General features: G+C 34.2%; 1 protein-coding gene across 1 annotated transcript; it reads right to left on the bottom strand.

Moving 5' to 3' along the window:
- Positions 1-8,577: 8,577 nt before the first annotated feature.
- LOC131068677 (linamarin synthase 1) lies at positions 8,578-10,570 on the bottom strand. Its single transcript, XM_058003917.2, has 2 exons — positions 9,826-10,570; positions 8,578-9,738 (listed from the first exon to the last, which is right to left on the bottom strand). The coding sequence occupies exons 1-2, from the start codon at positions 10,331-10,333 to the stop codon at positions 8,768-8,770; spliced, it is 1,479 nt and encodes a 492-aa protein (XP_057859900.2). The 5' UTR covers positions 10,334-10,570; the 3' UTR covers positions 8,578-8,767.
- Positions 10,571-13,545: the final 2,975 nt, after the last annotated feature.

The following is a 13,545-nucleotide window of genomic DNA, read 5'->3' on the forward strand; positions in this document are numbered from 1 at the left end:
ATTAATTCATTAAACCATACTCTAACAATTAATTAAATGAATAAAGCATATTTGTTTAATTTAACCCCCTTTCCTCATTTAAAAAAATAAATAAATATTTATTTAAATCTTTAAAAGCCCACCCCACTTGCATTCTCCTACAAATGCAAGTTGCACAATTTTAGTTGAAATAAATTAATTTTATTTTAATTAAAATCCTATTTTCTCTCACCCACCAAACCCACTTGTATCCTAAATCCCCTTCTAGACTCTTTTAATCTCCTTCTAGACTCTTCTAACCCCTTCTAATTACCCTAATCCATCTCTTAATTATTATCACATTCCTAAGCAAAGAGAAGTCACTTCTCAAAGCCTTTAAAGTCTTTGAAAAGCATTAAAGGCTTTTATTCTCCAACAATTTAACCCCTAAAGTCTTCCAAACCATTTATGGTTCTTACATAACTATTTATGGCTCTTACATAACCATTAATGGTTAAACTCAACTTACCCACATGATTAGAGACTTTCCCTCTAACTCAACCCTCATTTAACTTCAAGCATTCATTGTTTTTACCATGGTTATCCCCACTAACTCTTGCACAAGAGTTTGTCCATTGGATAAAGGCATTATTCATTAGATAAAAGCTTTATTCAGTAACTCAAGCCTAACCTTACCTCCTAAGGTAACTTCATGTCATCTCAAGCATTTAATGCTTCTTCCCTCTCCTCTCAAGCCATCTCATGTTGACATTTGTCATCATGGGATTGGGTTGAAAGCCCTCACATGGATCACAAACCCATCAATCCTGGCCCTTCCATCCATTTCTCCATTTTTCCTTATATAGAGCCCATTCCTTCTTCAAAAACATCTAGAAATCTTGTATGCATCAAACTTATAGTTATTTTGAGAGAGCATTTCAGAAGCATTTGTTTTGTTATTTTGGCTAAAATTAACATAGAATAATTAAGGTGCTTTCTCATATTAGCTTGTTTACACTTGAATAAGTAGTTATTTTCATTTTCATAATCTTGAATCTCCATAAGACATCCATAGATAGTGCAAAAAGCTGAGAGCTACACTCATGTGGAACTTGGAGAGGAGAGGAACAAGGGAGGAGCAACTATGAGCATTGTGGAGAGCACTTTGGGGGTTTTTATTTCCTTCCTTCGTTTTTGTATGCTTTTCATTATCTGTTTTATATCTCTCTTGATATGTATGTTTAGGATCATAGGTTCGTTTGTATTTCGTTTGTGTCACTAACATACTAACGTTTGAACTTGTGTTCTCTTGTGTCCTTTTTAGCTTGCATCAGAATGAATTTAAATATTTATGATACTTATTGTTTTCACACAATTTCAAATAAATAAATTATTTTTTTAAAACCAAATTTTTAACAATTTAGAATGAATGAATTTAAATAGTTATGATAATTATTGTTTTCACACAATTTAATAATAAATAAATAATACAAAATGCAAATTTTGAAAAGGTTGATTATAAGTTAAAAATTAAGTAAAATAATTATATATTATAATTTATGAGATGAGGATATTTACTGTAATATTGTAATAATTTTTTAATTATTATATTATCCATCCTTTTATTGTATTTAATATTAGTAAATGAAAAAAATTAAGTAAATATAAGTGACTATAAATATGATAATATGATTATGGAGACTATAAATAAACATACAATGAAATTGAAACAAGACTTAGTGAAGTTGCATGCCTATTATGTGAACTATTATAATAATTGTTATCCATTTTCGTGCTAATTTTGGTCTGATATTTATTTTAGCTTTGTCATGTTTCCTAGTGTATTATTAGATATTACCAATTGATATGTATTGGTTTAATGTGCATGCCTGGACATGTTATATTAAATTAGCAGTGGGTGGGCGTTGCATAGCAGACAGACGATGTTGATGCACCCAATACAAGTGGGAAATAAAAAAATATTTAAATAATAAATGGTGCTTTAGCTTCAGACAAAAGATAACACGGACATAATTCTCCTCGGGTAGATAAACAAAACGGCTCAAATATTATTGTATTCAGCTTCCCTGCTTTGTCGACGGTCATATCAAACCAAATTAATGCGTTGGAGGGTTGTAAAAAGTAAAGGATCCAGATGATTTTGATCGTCTTGAAGGGCTTAAAAAGCTCGCACGTAATTTTGAGTCTTCGTATTTCGTGCTTTTACTATGAATAATGTGCAAGCTGCGGTGATTTTATACTATGGAAATAATATCTACATTCCGAAAAAACAACGGACGCAAAGAGAAAACGATGGACGCAAAAAATAAATGTTAAAGTTCCTTGTTCAACAATCTTTTGAATTTGCCTCTCCATTTCAGATTGCAAATAGCAGCAATGTGTGCGTCTCTGGTGAAGAGCTCCAGTGTTGTTCTACATCACATAATGTTGTCGCGACTCTAAGCAAACAATCCCTTTCGGTTGCTTTCAGTAGGTTTTTTTGTCTATACCAAGATAGTGCTTAAGCAATGAATTAGAGCTTAAACTTTTTTCTGCAAAACCGATTCCAACAAAAGAAACAGGGAGATAGCAGCTCTTCTAGCACTTGAACTATTTGATATAATGCCTTGGAGAAATGTGATATTCATAAAAATGCACCGAAAAATTCAAGCAGATGCTCCTGCATGCATAAATCCAAACTCTATAACTTTGGTAGCATCCACCCTATCTTTACTGGAATGGGAAATTTTGAACAAGGGATGGATTTCCATCAAACTTTGAAGAAAAGAAAGGTTATGTGATCTTTTGAATGCATGCAGAATGTGGAAGCACATACAAGGCACATGGACTATTCACCCAAATGCATGTGGAAGCACATACAAGGCATGTGGAAAATATAACCGATGGAATCGATATATAATGCTTGGAGGGGAAATTATTTTTTGCACCCAGCGTCAATCAGTTGCTTGGTAGTCAAATTTTTAGATATCTTTTAATTATAATATATAAATAATAAATATAATGTATAATTAGTTATTTATATTTTAAAAAGTATATTATTTTATATATTTAAGATTTAAATAATAATTATATTAAATTATATAAATAATAAAAGACTATCTTTTTATTCTCACCTCTATTTAGTCTCTACCTTTCTTTCCTATTTCTACTAACCTCTGCTTGCATCACTCTCTTTTCCCTCTCTTGTCTACTATATCTATCTCTAGTATGGCAATGAAAATAAACAAAATGACACATTTACTTCGCATCACTCAATACATTTCCTTGCACTCAACTAAAACTTTGTGTCCTATACCGATGACATGCATAATTAATTAAAGAATCCTATTACAATTATATTAAAACAATGCTTCCCTGCCTTCTTTGGCCAAGAAACCACTATAATTTTGCATAGACAAAAAAATGCCAAATACACATTTATGTCAATGCATCTCTCAATTCAAGTGATTACGACCACATGATTATTGGGTTTAACACCTTGTTTTGCCTTGTAACACTACATTTGCTTCATACAGCTACAAACATAAAACCTTGTCATAGAGGGATACAATTCTTTATCCTTTGATGCTTCTCTCACCTTGTAACATTACATTTGCTTCTCACAATTGGAAACAAAAAACCTTGTCATGGAGGGATCACACATCTTTATCCTTTTTGTGTGTGTGAACAGTTGTTGCATGGTTGTAGCAGGGAAGAAATAAAATATATTCAATTATTATTATTATTTATTTTTATATAATTTAGTTGTTCAATACACTTGGTTTTTAACTTAATTTATATATAACATTATACTACAATAATATTTATTATCTATTATACTTTTTAAATATCTTTCTATCTCTGCACCTCCCTCTCTCTTATTGTCTCTCTCTAGATCTCTATTTCTCCCTCTGCTACTCTCCTCTCTCTATTTCTATCTCTCTCTCTCTCTATTATTTGTATATATCTATATTTCCCTCTCTATCTCTCTCTCACCTTTATACATATACTCCTTGTTTTTCCCTATCCCTCTTTATCACAAGAAACCTTCCCCCTCTCTCTCCCTCACTCTTTACCTCTCTCTAAATTACTTGTCTCGGTCACCTTCTTTCTCTATCACTCTTTCCCCCTATATCTCTATCTCCCTATCTCTCTCCCCCTCTCTATTGATATCTTATAGTATTTAACTCTCTCTCTCTCTCTCTCTCTCTCTCTCTCTCTCTCTCTATATATATATATATATATATATATATATATATATATATATATCTCTTTCTATCCATATCTTGCTTTACCTCTATCTCCCTATCACTCTATCTTTTTCTATATTCCTTTCTATCTTTGTATATCACCTTCTATATATATCTCTTCCTTTCCCTCTCTATATATTGACCTAACTCTCCCTCTTTCCAACCTCTTCTCCCTCTCCCTCTCTCTCCCACCTCTTCCCTCTCCTTCTTCTGCCTATCTCTCTCCCTTTGTTTCCCTTCCTCTGTCTCTTGCCTCTTCTCTCTCATCATCCCTCCCTTTCTCACTCACTCTCTCTTCCCATATCAATCTCTCTATCTCTACCTCTCTACCTATTTGTCTCCTTCCTCTCTCGCTCTATCTTCATCTCTCTCTTTCACCTCTATCTTCCTCTCTCCCTCTTTATATCTAGACAACTCTCTCTCTCTATTCATTCATCTCTATTTCTCCCTCCTCCTCTTCCCACATCTATATACTTATATATCTTTGCATCTATATCTCCATATTCATACACTTTCATCTATATGCATCTCTATCTCATTATCTCTCTACCCCTATAAATCTCCCTCTTTCCACCTCTCTATATATCACTTCTTATCTCTCCCTCTCTCTAAATGTCTTCCCCATCTCTATCTATCCTTCTCTTTCTTCCTCAATCTCCTCTCCACATCCTTCTCCTTCTCCATCTTGATATGTATCTCTATCTCCTAAGCACCCCTTTTCTTCCTCTTTCTATTCTTATCTCTCCCACCGTCCACCCCCCTCTCTCTCTCCCTCTCTCCCTATTGTAGACATAATATGAGCCTATTGGTAATGGACCCTAATTATCTTCTTGCTTCAAAGATTCTCTTTTATTAATGTTCAGATCCACGTTTATACATTTCTTGCCCAAACACCATCATTTGCTAAATGACCTACCAATCGACATCATGTACTAAACAAATGTATACAAAAAACATAACAATTTTTTTTCCAATTGAATTTCCATACCACTTCGGTGTACCCATTGCACACCAAAGTGCAATTGCTAGTATATATATTATTATATATATATAGTCTATAGACTATCTGTTGCAATATTGATCGGTCGGTCGAAAGATAGCAGGGACATAGACTGGTTGGTTTCACATGGTGTATTTATGCTTTTAGATGTTTGTCTACGAGAAAAGTCGGCACATATTGATGAGAAGTAGTTGTCATATGTAAAGGGAATGAGTACCTTCTGCTGTCTCCAATGGCTCTCCCACCCATTTGATTTGTCTCTGTGATAATACCATCATTTCGCTTATTTGGTGGCATAGCTTACACCACATTAAAAATTACTGTGCACAAAAATTCCTTCGTGTACACTACTTTAATCTGCTTTGTCACATGCCACCATCACTTTTCTTATCCTCCAGCTCACAGTTGTTCAGACTTTTCTACTCCCACCCACAATTATTATATTGAAAAGGAGAGTTGAACGCTAGTTATATTTGCCAGCTTTCTAGTAGTAATAGTGAGGGTGAATGACAAAAGCATTCTGAGTGAGCCAGACCATTTCTGTCCACCAATGGAGACCGATGTATCGTGTCCGCATGTTTGAAAGGTGATTCACTTCGTAGGTCAGTATACTGGATGCATTGTAGAGAATCTTATACTGGATGCATTGAATATAAAGGATCTGGTGTATTCTATCTTCCTTCTCACCTTAAATATAAGGGATTTGTTGTAGAGAATCTTCTAGGTCACCTTGAACATTTGGGACTTAATGTAGTCTATATTTTGTATTAACTTTAATATTAGTAATTTGGGACTTAATGTAGTCTATATTTTTTTTATCAACTTTCATATTAGTGGTTTGGTTTGGTGAGGTTTGTCTTATTGTTCATCTTAAATATCAAAGATTCAATATGTAATTTTAATTCTTATTCATTTTGGATAACCACTCCATGCAATCTTTGGACTAATATTGTCAGCTTGTTGCAAAAATCGTGAGCAAGTGTGTTTTCTCATTAATACTTGATTGGTCTATTTATGCATGTTATATATGTTTTTTGTCTCCAAAGAAAGTTTCTAGTGGACCCCAAGCTGCATTCCTACCTACTATTGGTTTACAAATCGAGAGATTGAGGATCTCAGTGGATCTATCGATATATCAAATGGAACTTGGAAGGTACTTAGCTTTCAATTTACTCATTTTTACATTTGTCTATTGCACAAAATTATTAAATATCATTTCTTAGGATTCTAATTGTTAATTACGGATGGATATTATGCATTAGCAACCACTTTTCTACTATTCCATGGACTTATTTTAAAACACGAAAATATTATTCTTTTAAAGTTATCATTTTATAATTCTAAGGGTTGTTCATCAATGGTTATTGCTTTTATGACTCAACATGTAGGGAAGGTCTATAGGATTTCTCCAACAATTATGAACCTTGATTATAGATTTTAAGCTATTAATAAATGAATTGGAGCCTTCCGAAATATATATGTGTCAAAAGATACATATTATTTTAGTAGTGTTTTTATGATGAAAACATTATTCTCAGTCTCAAATTAGAAGGATGCCTAGAAACATTTTAGGCACAATCATGTAACACTTATCATGAAATTATTTTGAACATGTGTTTTTAATCAAGGCATGGTAGCATCTAGGTAGATGTAGAAGTAAGCACACTATCACAAAGGCATCATAGGTGTGTTGCTTTTAGATAAAACTTTATGGATCATTCTTGAATAATTCACATGTTTTTATGATCAAATTTTAAAATGGATATTTTTGTTCTTGTTAAGCAAAGTTATGTGTTCAAATTTATTATGCAATTCCTAATGCTTTCCCTTTTCAAGTTCAAATTAAGTAATTGGGGAGTATGTTGTGCATATTTTTCTTGTATTAATTGGTTATACTTTTGAATGCCCGCTAGATGGGTATGAGTATTGTTGTCACTTTATGACCCTTTTATTCCCCACTAGTTATAATTGATACGAGAGATCTCTGTGGGTAACCATGTCAATGTGCTTTTGGGTTTATGGTTTCCCCTTTCCTTATCATTAAATAGTTACCAAAAGTCAAGATTCTTAAAAGTTAGCTAAGTCTGAGGTTTGTTGAGGTTCCTATCTTATATAATTTCTAAATGAGTACCTCCAATTCAAATTTGAGAGAGAAATTGGGTCAATTTTGGTGGATTTATTGGTGGTTAGAGCTCTGGTAGGTTCCTATAATCTTGTCGAGCCCATATCGGGTTCCAAAAATAACAAGTACATTTGATTGGTTCTTATTTTCTCCTCTTCCTCAGACCCATAAGCCCTCATGCCTTAGCTATTTTTGTGAGCATTGTTAATAGTTATCATGATTAATGATTATTAGAATATGGGAACCTCTACATCTATTGGAGTTTTATCCTAGTTTGTGGATATTACAAAAGTTTTAGGATATTGAGGTATACCCATATCTTGACCAGATTTTCACTTTTTCAACTAAAACATTAGGAAAATATCATATACCCCCACATATATGTCAAAACCTTGCATCTTGATGGATGTGAAATTTCTATAATGTGCCTTGTAAGATGAGGAATGATAAGGCAACCTTTGACAACATAGAAAAACAAGAAGAAAGATAAGGCATTAGAGATTCTCAAGGTTCCCGAAACCCTAAGAACCTCTAATGGTTCCTGCTTCCAATGAACCTTTGACCCTTCATAAAGGTTAGGGATCTCTAGCGAAATGAATATTTATGGCCAAGAGGAGACAAAGGTTAAAATGAGACGATCAGAGAGTGAGAAGAATAATAAAAGAGAGGAAGAATAAAGTAGCAGAGGCAGATTGAAGATAAAAGTGGAGGCTAAAAGGGTAGATGGAAAAAAAAGATAAGGTACAAAATGTCAAATATTTTAGTTGTTCTAGGAACCATTGGAACCTCTAATTGTTCTTGCTTCCTACGGAATCTTTGACCAAAAATATAAAAAAGAGAAGCAAGATGACAAAGATTCATATTAGTAACACGATTAGGAAAGTACATCCTAGAGATTTATTACCCAACATATATCTTATTAAGTATTGATTATTCACATGATTTTTTCTCTAGTAAACGGACATTTAAATAATGAAAGGAGAAACATTATAATAATTTATTCATTAAAGCAATTTAAAATATATATATAACTTGCATTTTCAATATTTAATCTTTCCTAATTTCAGTAAAACACATCAATATGTGTACAGCTTCTCACCTCTCCTCTCCCTTTTCCACCTTTTTTAGTCTTTCTGTCGTGCAACTATCGAATTTTCTACTCCTTGAACTCTCTAACATTCTGATCCAAAATGTTGATGCAAAAATCTCACACAATCAAATACAGAAACAACAACCAAAAAACTATATTAAACAAAACAGTTTTAAATTATCTTCGTTAATTTCAAACTTCCACATATAAAAAAGTAAATAAATAAAAATTGTTTTGCGAGGGTTGAGTTCGAAAACAACTTACGGGGAAACAGAAAGATTATTCATCTACCACATAACTAACGAATCAGACAAACAATTCTAGTGCACATTTACATCTTTTCCGCGTCATTTATCGCAGTGCGCGAAAGACGACTGTGACTGTGATTTGGCTTGGTTAAGCATATCGTGGATGAAGGTGTTTATGTTGTTAAAAGAAGAACCTCCCTCCACTGCTTTCCTTGCCGCCTCTTTCAGCTCCTCGGCTTTCTTCTGCAACTCTTCACTCTCCATCATACTCACCACTGCACTCTTTATCTCTTCTCTACTCACCAACCTCCCATCGTCAACGTCCACGTCCTTAAAGTCTAAGCCGACCTTCCATATTTCTTTAGCAAACCTGCAGTTGAGGAACTGATCAGCGAAATAAGGCCAGCCAATCATGGGCACTCCCATGCTTATGCTCTCCACTGTTGAATTCCACCCGCTGTGAGTCAGAAATCCTCCCACCGAAGGATGCGCAAGCACCTTCAATTGCGGCGTCCATTTCACAAACAAGGCGCGATCTTTGATTCGCTCTTCCAAACCCTCGGGCAGAACAACAGCCTGCCCCTGAGCAATATCGGAACGAAGAACCCACAGAAATGCATACCCACTCTGTTCCAGACCCAGAGCCAGCTCATCCAACTGCTCTTGCGATTTGAGGGCCAAGCTACCAAATGAAACATACAACACAGAGCGTGGGCGTTGTTTGTCGAGCCAGTGCAAGCAGCTATCGTCTTCCTCCCACATAGACATGTTGCTCAGCGTTGAGTTCTCCCCTCCTAAAAAGTTAGGGAGAAACACAGGGCCTACAGACAGAGATGGGCACCCTTTGATAGAAAGCGCCGCCGCCGCCTCTACTCCTTCCAATTCCTCAAAGGTGTTGACAAGGACATAGTCCCCCGTGTCACACATTCGTGATTCATGCAGTAGCGCTTCGTAGATGGGATCCGATATAAACTGCTCGCGGTAAAACGATACGAGATCGCTAGGCCATAGAGCTGGTATATTCCCGGGCAGAGTAGTGATCATCTTCTCCGGACGATTTCCTTTGCTGACTGAAACCACAGCACCTCCAAGATAATCCTCAAACTATAGTAAAAGAGGAATTTTAAGTTAATATAGAAAGTAGAGTAGAAGAATACCTTTGATAGGAATGTGGCCCTGGGAAAGGAGAGAATTAGCGTATTTCTGAGCAATAGAGGCAGAGGCACAATTAGGCCAGAAGACGACTCTTGGCACTTGCATATTGGCGGCCACCGATGCGGTGCAGGACATGCAAAAGTCTGACACGATGCAGGTGACCGGAGGAATGCCATTCCCAGTGTGAGTGCGGAGGAGGGCCTCCAAGGCGTCTCCACGCTTTGCCAGCGTTGTAACAAGCTCGCCCAGTTGGGAGGTGCGGCCGTGCTGCGGGGGTAAGCCGTCCGGGAATGACAAAAATCGCAAATTGGGTCTGGATTGGAGCAGTTGCGACTTGTGCTCTGCACTTCCAAACATGCGTTTCTGAGTCCATTCTGTGTTGACGAAAGTGATGAAAAAATCCCGTGCGGCCAAGAGATCGGCGAAATGCATCAAAGGGTTGACGTGCCCCTGCGCAGGGAAGGGCACCAAAACTGCGTGCACAGTGACATCGTTTCCACCAGTCATCATCAGTCTCAATTAGGTTACGAATTCAATGTGAATGAATGCCACAAGTGAATCTTTAGAGTCGGGGGGTGGAGATCTACTCCTGTCGTAACCGCTTTAATTGTCAAGTCCTGATTTTAATTTTGCAGCAAGCGTAGGTAGGGAGGTACGATAAGAAATTATGTTTTCCTGCTAAAATTATGTGCTTTTATTATCACGTTCGGATTGAAGTCGTGGGTATTACATCAACCGCAAAACTGGGAGGTTTGGCTTCTAAGGCTAGAGCAAGGCAAAACTGCATTTGAGAAGATTGTGTCTATTATTATTACGCCGAAGGCGTCTCCTATCTGAAGTGGACAACCTCAAATTTCCCATCCACGGCTGATATCATTCGGTAGACAATTCAAGACGATTGCAGTCATCGTAGCCCTCCATTATCATCGCACTGCAGAATAATGAATTTCCGTGGGATACACTTTATTCCTAGAGCTGTTGTCTTTTCACATTTATAAGTGAAGCAGAGCTGTCTTTTCACATTTATAAGTGATTTGACATGCTCCAGTACTGAAGAAGCATGTCAAATCACCCCTACACCGATGAGAGTGGGAGACTGTAAACGCTCAACAGACCAACGGGCATGCTCCTACACAAACCTCAGTTCGGACTATAATCTGCCCTCCCAATTGCCTTTGACTGTGGAAGGGCCAGTACTCTTCAGTAGTCTTCCTGTATAATTTAATGTTGCCAACATTAATTTAATTTTTCTAAATCTTGTCATTGCAACATGATATATTTGTATCTATTTGATGAATATATATCAATTATGTTATCTTACAGGGAACCCTACCAAAACCATGGAAATGACTTACCTCGCGTCTGCACATATTGTGTTCTGTTATAAGCATACCGACAAGAAAAAATGGGCAGAGTTTGCAGGAAAAATAATACGAAATCGAAGCATGGTATGACTCAGTATGATAAATTTGTTGTCTGATTTGTGCTCTTTCTTTTGCATGCTCCCACAAGACCAAATTTCTTTGAGGAATTTTATCAAACAGTTCGCGGTCCCTGTCTTCCGAGCATTCGATGAAAGCAGATTTCTTTGAGGCGATATGTGAAATAGATCAGGCATTCTATAGATTCTTTGACATTTTGCAAATTGTGAGTCACCTACACTCTGAGTATCTGCCTAGTAATCGTGCCTTCATTTAACAAATAACAATATAATTACTTTAAGATCAAATAAAACATTATAGAAAAAGAAAAAAATTTGATTAAAATAAATAGACTCCATAATGCATTTAATATTTTTTTATGTATTATTTGTCTTAGATTAATTAGGATTAAGATATATGATTTCGTAAATGTATATTTGGATGTCATTTTTGTAATCTTAATGATTAAAATTTTTGGTGGACTCTTTTTAACAATTTGAGTGTAGTTCATTTTTTCATCTGTTTATTGAATCTATTGAGTCAATCTTTCTCTAATCTTACTCTAATACTACAATGCTTAGTTTGAACTTCCCAATTTGTATGAATATTGATATAAAACTACATGAAGCTAGATTATAGGATTCCCAAATGACCTCACTAGATTATATTTATCTTCATTTTTTCTCACATTCTAGTGCCAAAGTTTTAGAAGTACAAGTGAGTAGCAAATGACGTTGGCACAATTTTTGTTATCACAGTAATTTTTATAAAAAAAAAATAGACTTTGTACATGTTATTGGAAGACATAATGTGTACGCTATTATTCAATTGTGCATGTACTAATTCCTATATAAAGTTCATTTTTATCTCCTTTTGATTGTGGTTCCATGACTGGTTCATATGATTTTGTAGGTCTCAAGCTCTCTTATGTTAATCATTTAGTGTTACATAAAATACTTTTCTTTACAAAAATAAAAAGATAACATTTAAAAAAATCAATGAATACTACAAGATTAAATACATAATTTACATAGATCTTGTTTAAATTTCTTTAGTTTTATATTTTACTCATTTAATTATTTCAATAGAATTTATATTTATATTGAAGCTATAATCTTCCAAACATTTTATTTCATCTCCTTCAAGAAAATTAAAGAGTTATATTTAGATCACAACTTAAGTATATTTAAGTCATTTAATAATACTTATATAAATTCACTATAAGAATAATTTTTATTTTTTTTAAATTAGGAATGTTTTTAGAACCATAATTCAAATATATTTAAGTTCAATGAAGTATTTTTTATTTAAAAATTTTATATTGTAAAAAAATTTGGTAAGATTTTCAATTTGTGAAATGAAGAGATTTTCAAATTTCAATTTTTTTAGAAAATTTAGTATTATAGAATTTTAATATAAGGAAGACAATTTGGAGGATTAGTTGGATGTGTTGTATTTCATAAGTATATAAAAGATATAATATGTTCTATATGTTGTACTTTTGTTAAAAAAAATTAATCTTATGATTATGAAAAAAATTGAAAGCTTAACTATATCTATATTTATTACAATCACTATGCTATTATATATTCTAATATATAATGAAACAAGCTTAGATACTTCTTCATAAATTAAATACTTATGTTCAATATGCATTTACTTGATAGCTTAATTTTTATTTAATTTTATTTGTTTCTATTTATTTTCATGTTTTTTCTTTATAGATAATGGACTGTAATCGTATAATATATTTTATTAATTTAATAAAAAGTTTACATTTTACATGTTTCGGTTCAGTGTGGGCACGAGAACCAAACTAAGAAAACCTCTGATCTTGCCCAAAGATACTATACTGGAAAATACAGCCAATGGTTGATTATAGAATGAAATTACATCTAAATATTACAAGCGATCCACCCATATTATGGATAAACCATGTGATAAACACAGTAAAAATATAGTTCTGAAGTATGCTTGCAATCTCCTGCCTTGATGTGAGAGGAAGTTTGCATAAGTAACAAGTGAAAGAGCTCTGAGTAAATCAAGATTATATTTTGTCCATAGTGAATTTAATAACCCTGCAAAACCACAATAACAAAACCTTTCTCCGGCAAACTGTTAATCTTGCATCAATAGCGAATATAAGGAATTTGTTACCACAAATATTCATCTCCGCATAAATAACATTTCAAGACAATTTCTATGCAAAGTTAACACTATCCATGACCATTTAGGTTAATAGACAAAGCGATGATGAATGAAAAATCTGCCAATAGTAATTCCTAAAATTTACTGAAAAAA

This window comes from Cryptomeria japonica, chromosome 6, assembly GCF_030272615.1.
Source record: "Cryptomeria japonica chromosome 6, Sugi_1.0, whole genome shotgun sequence".
Classification (NCBI taxonomy): Eukaryota; Viridiplantae; Streptophyta; class Pinopsida; order Cupressales; family Cupressaceae; genus Cryptomeria; species Cryptomeria japonica.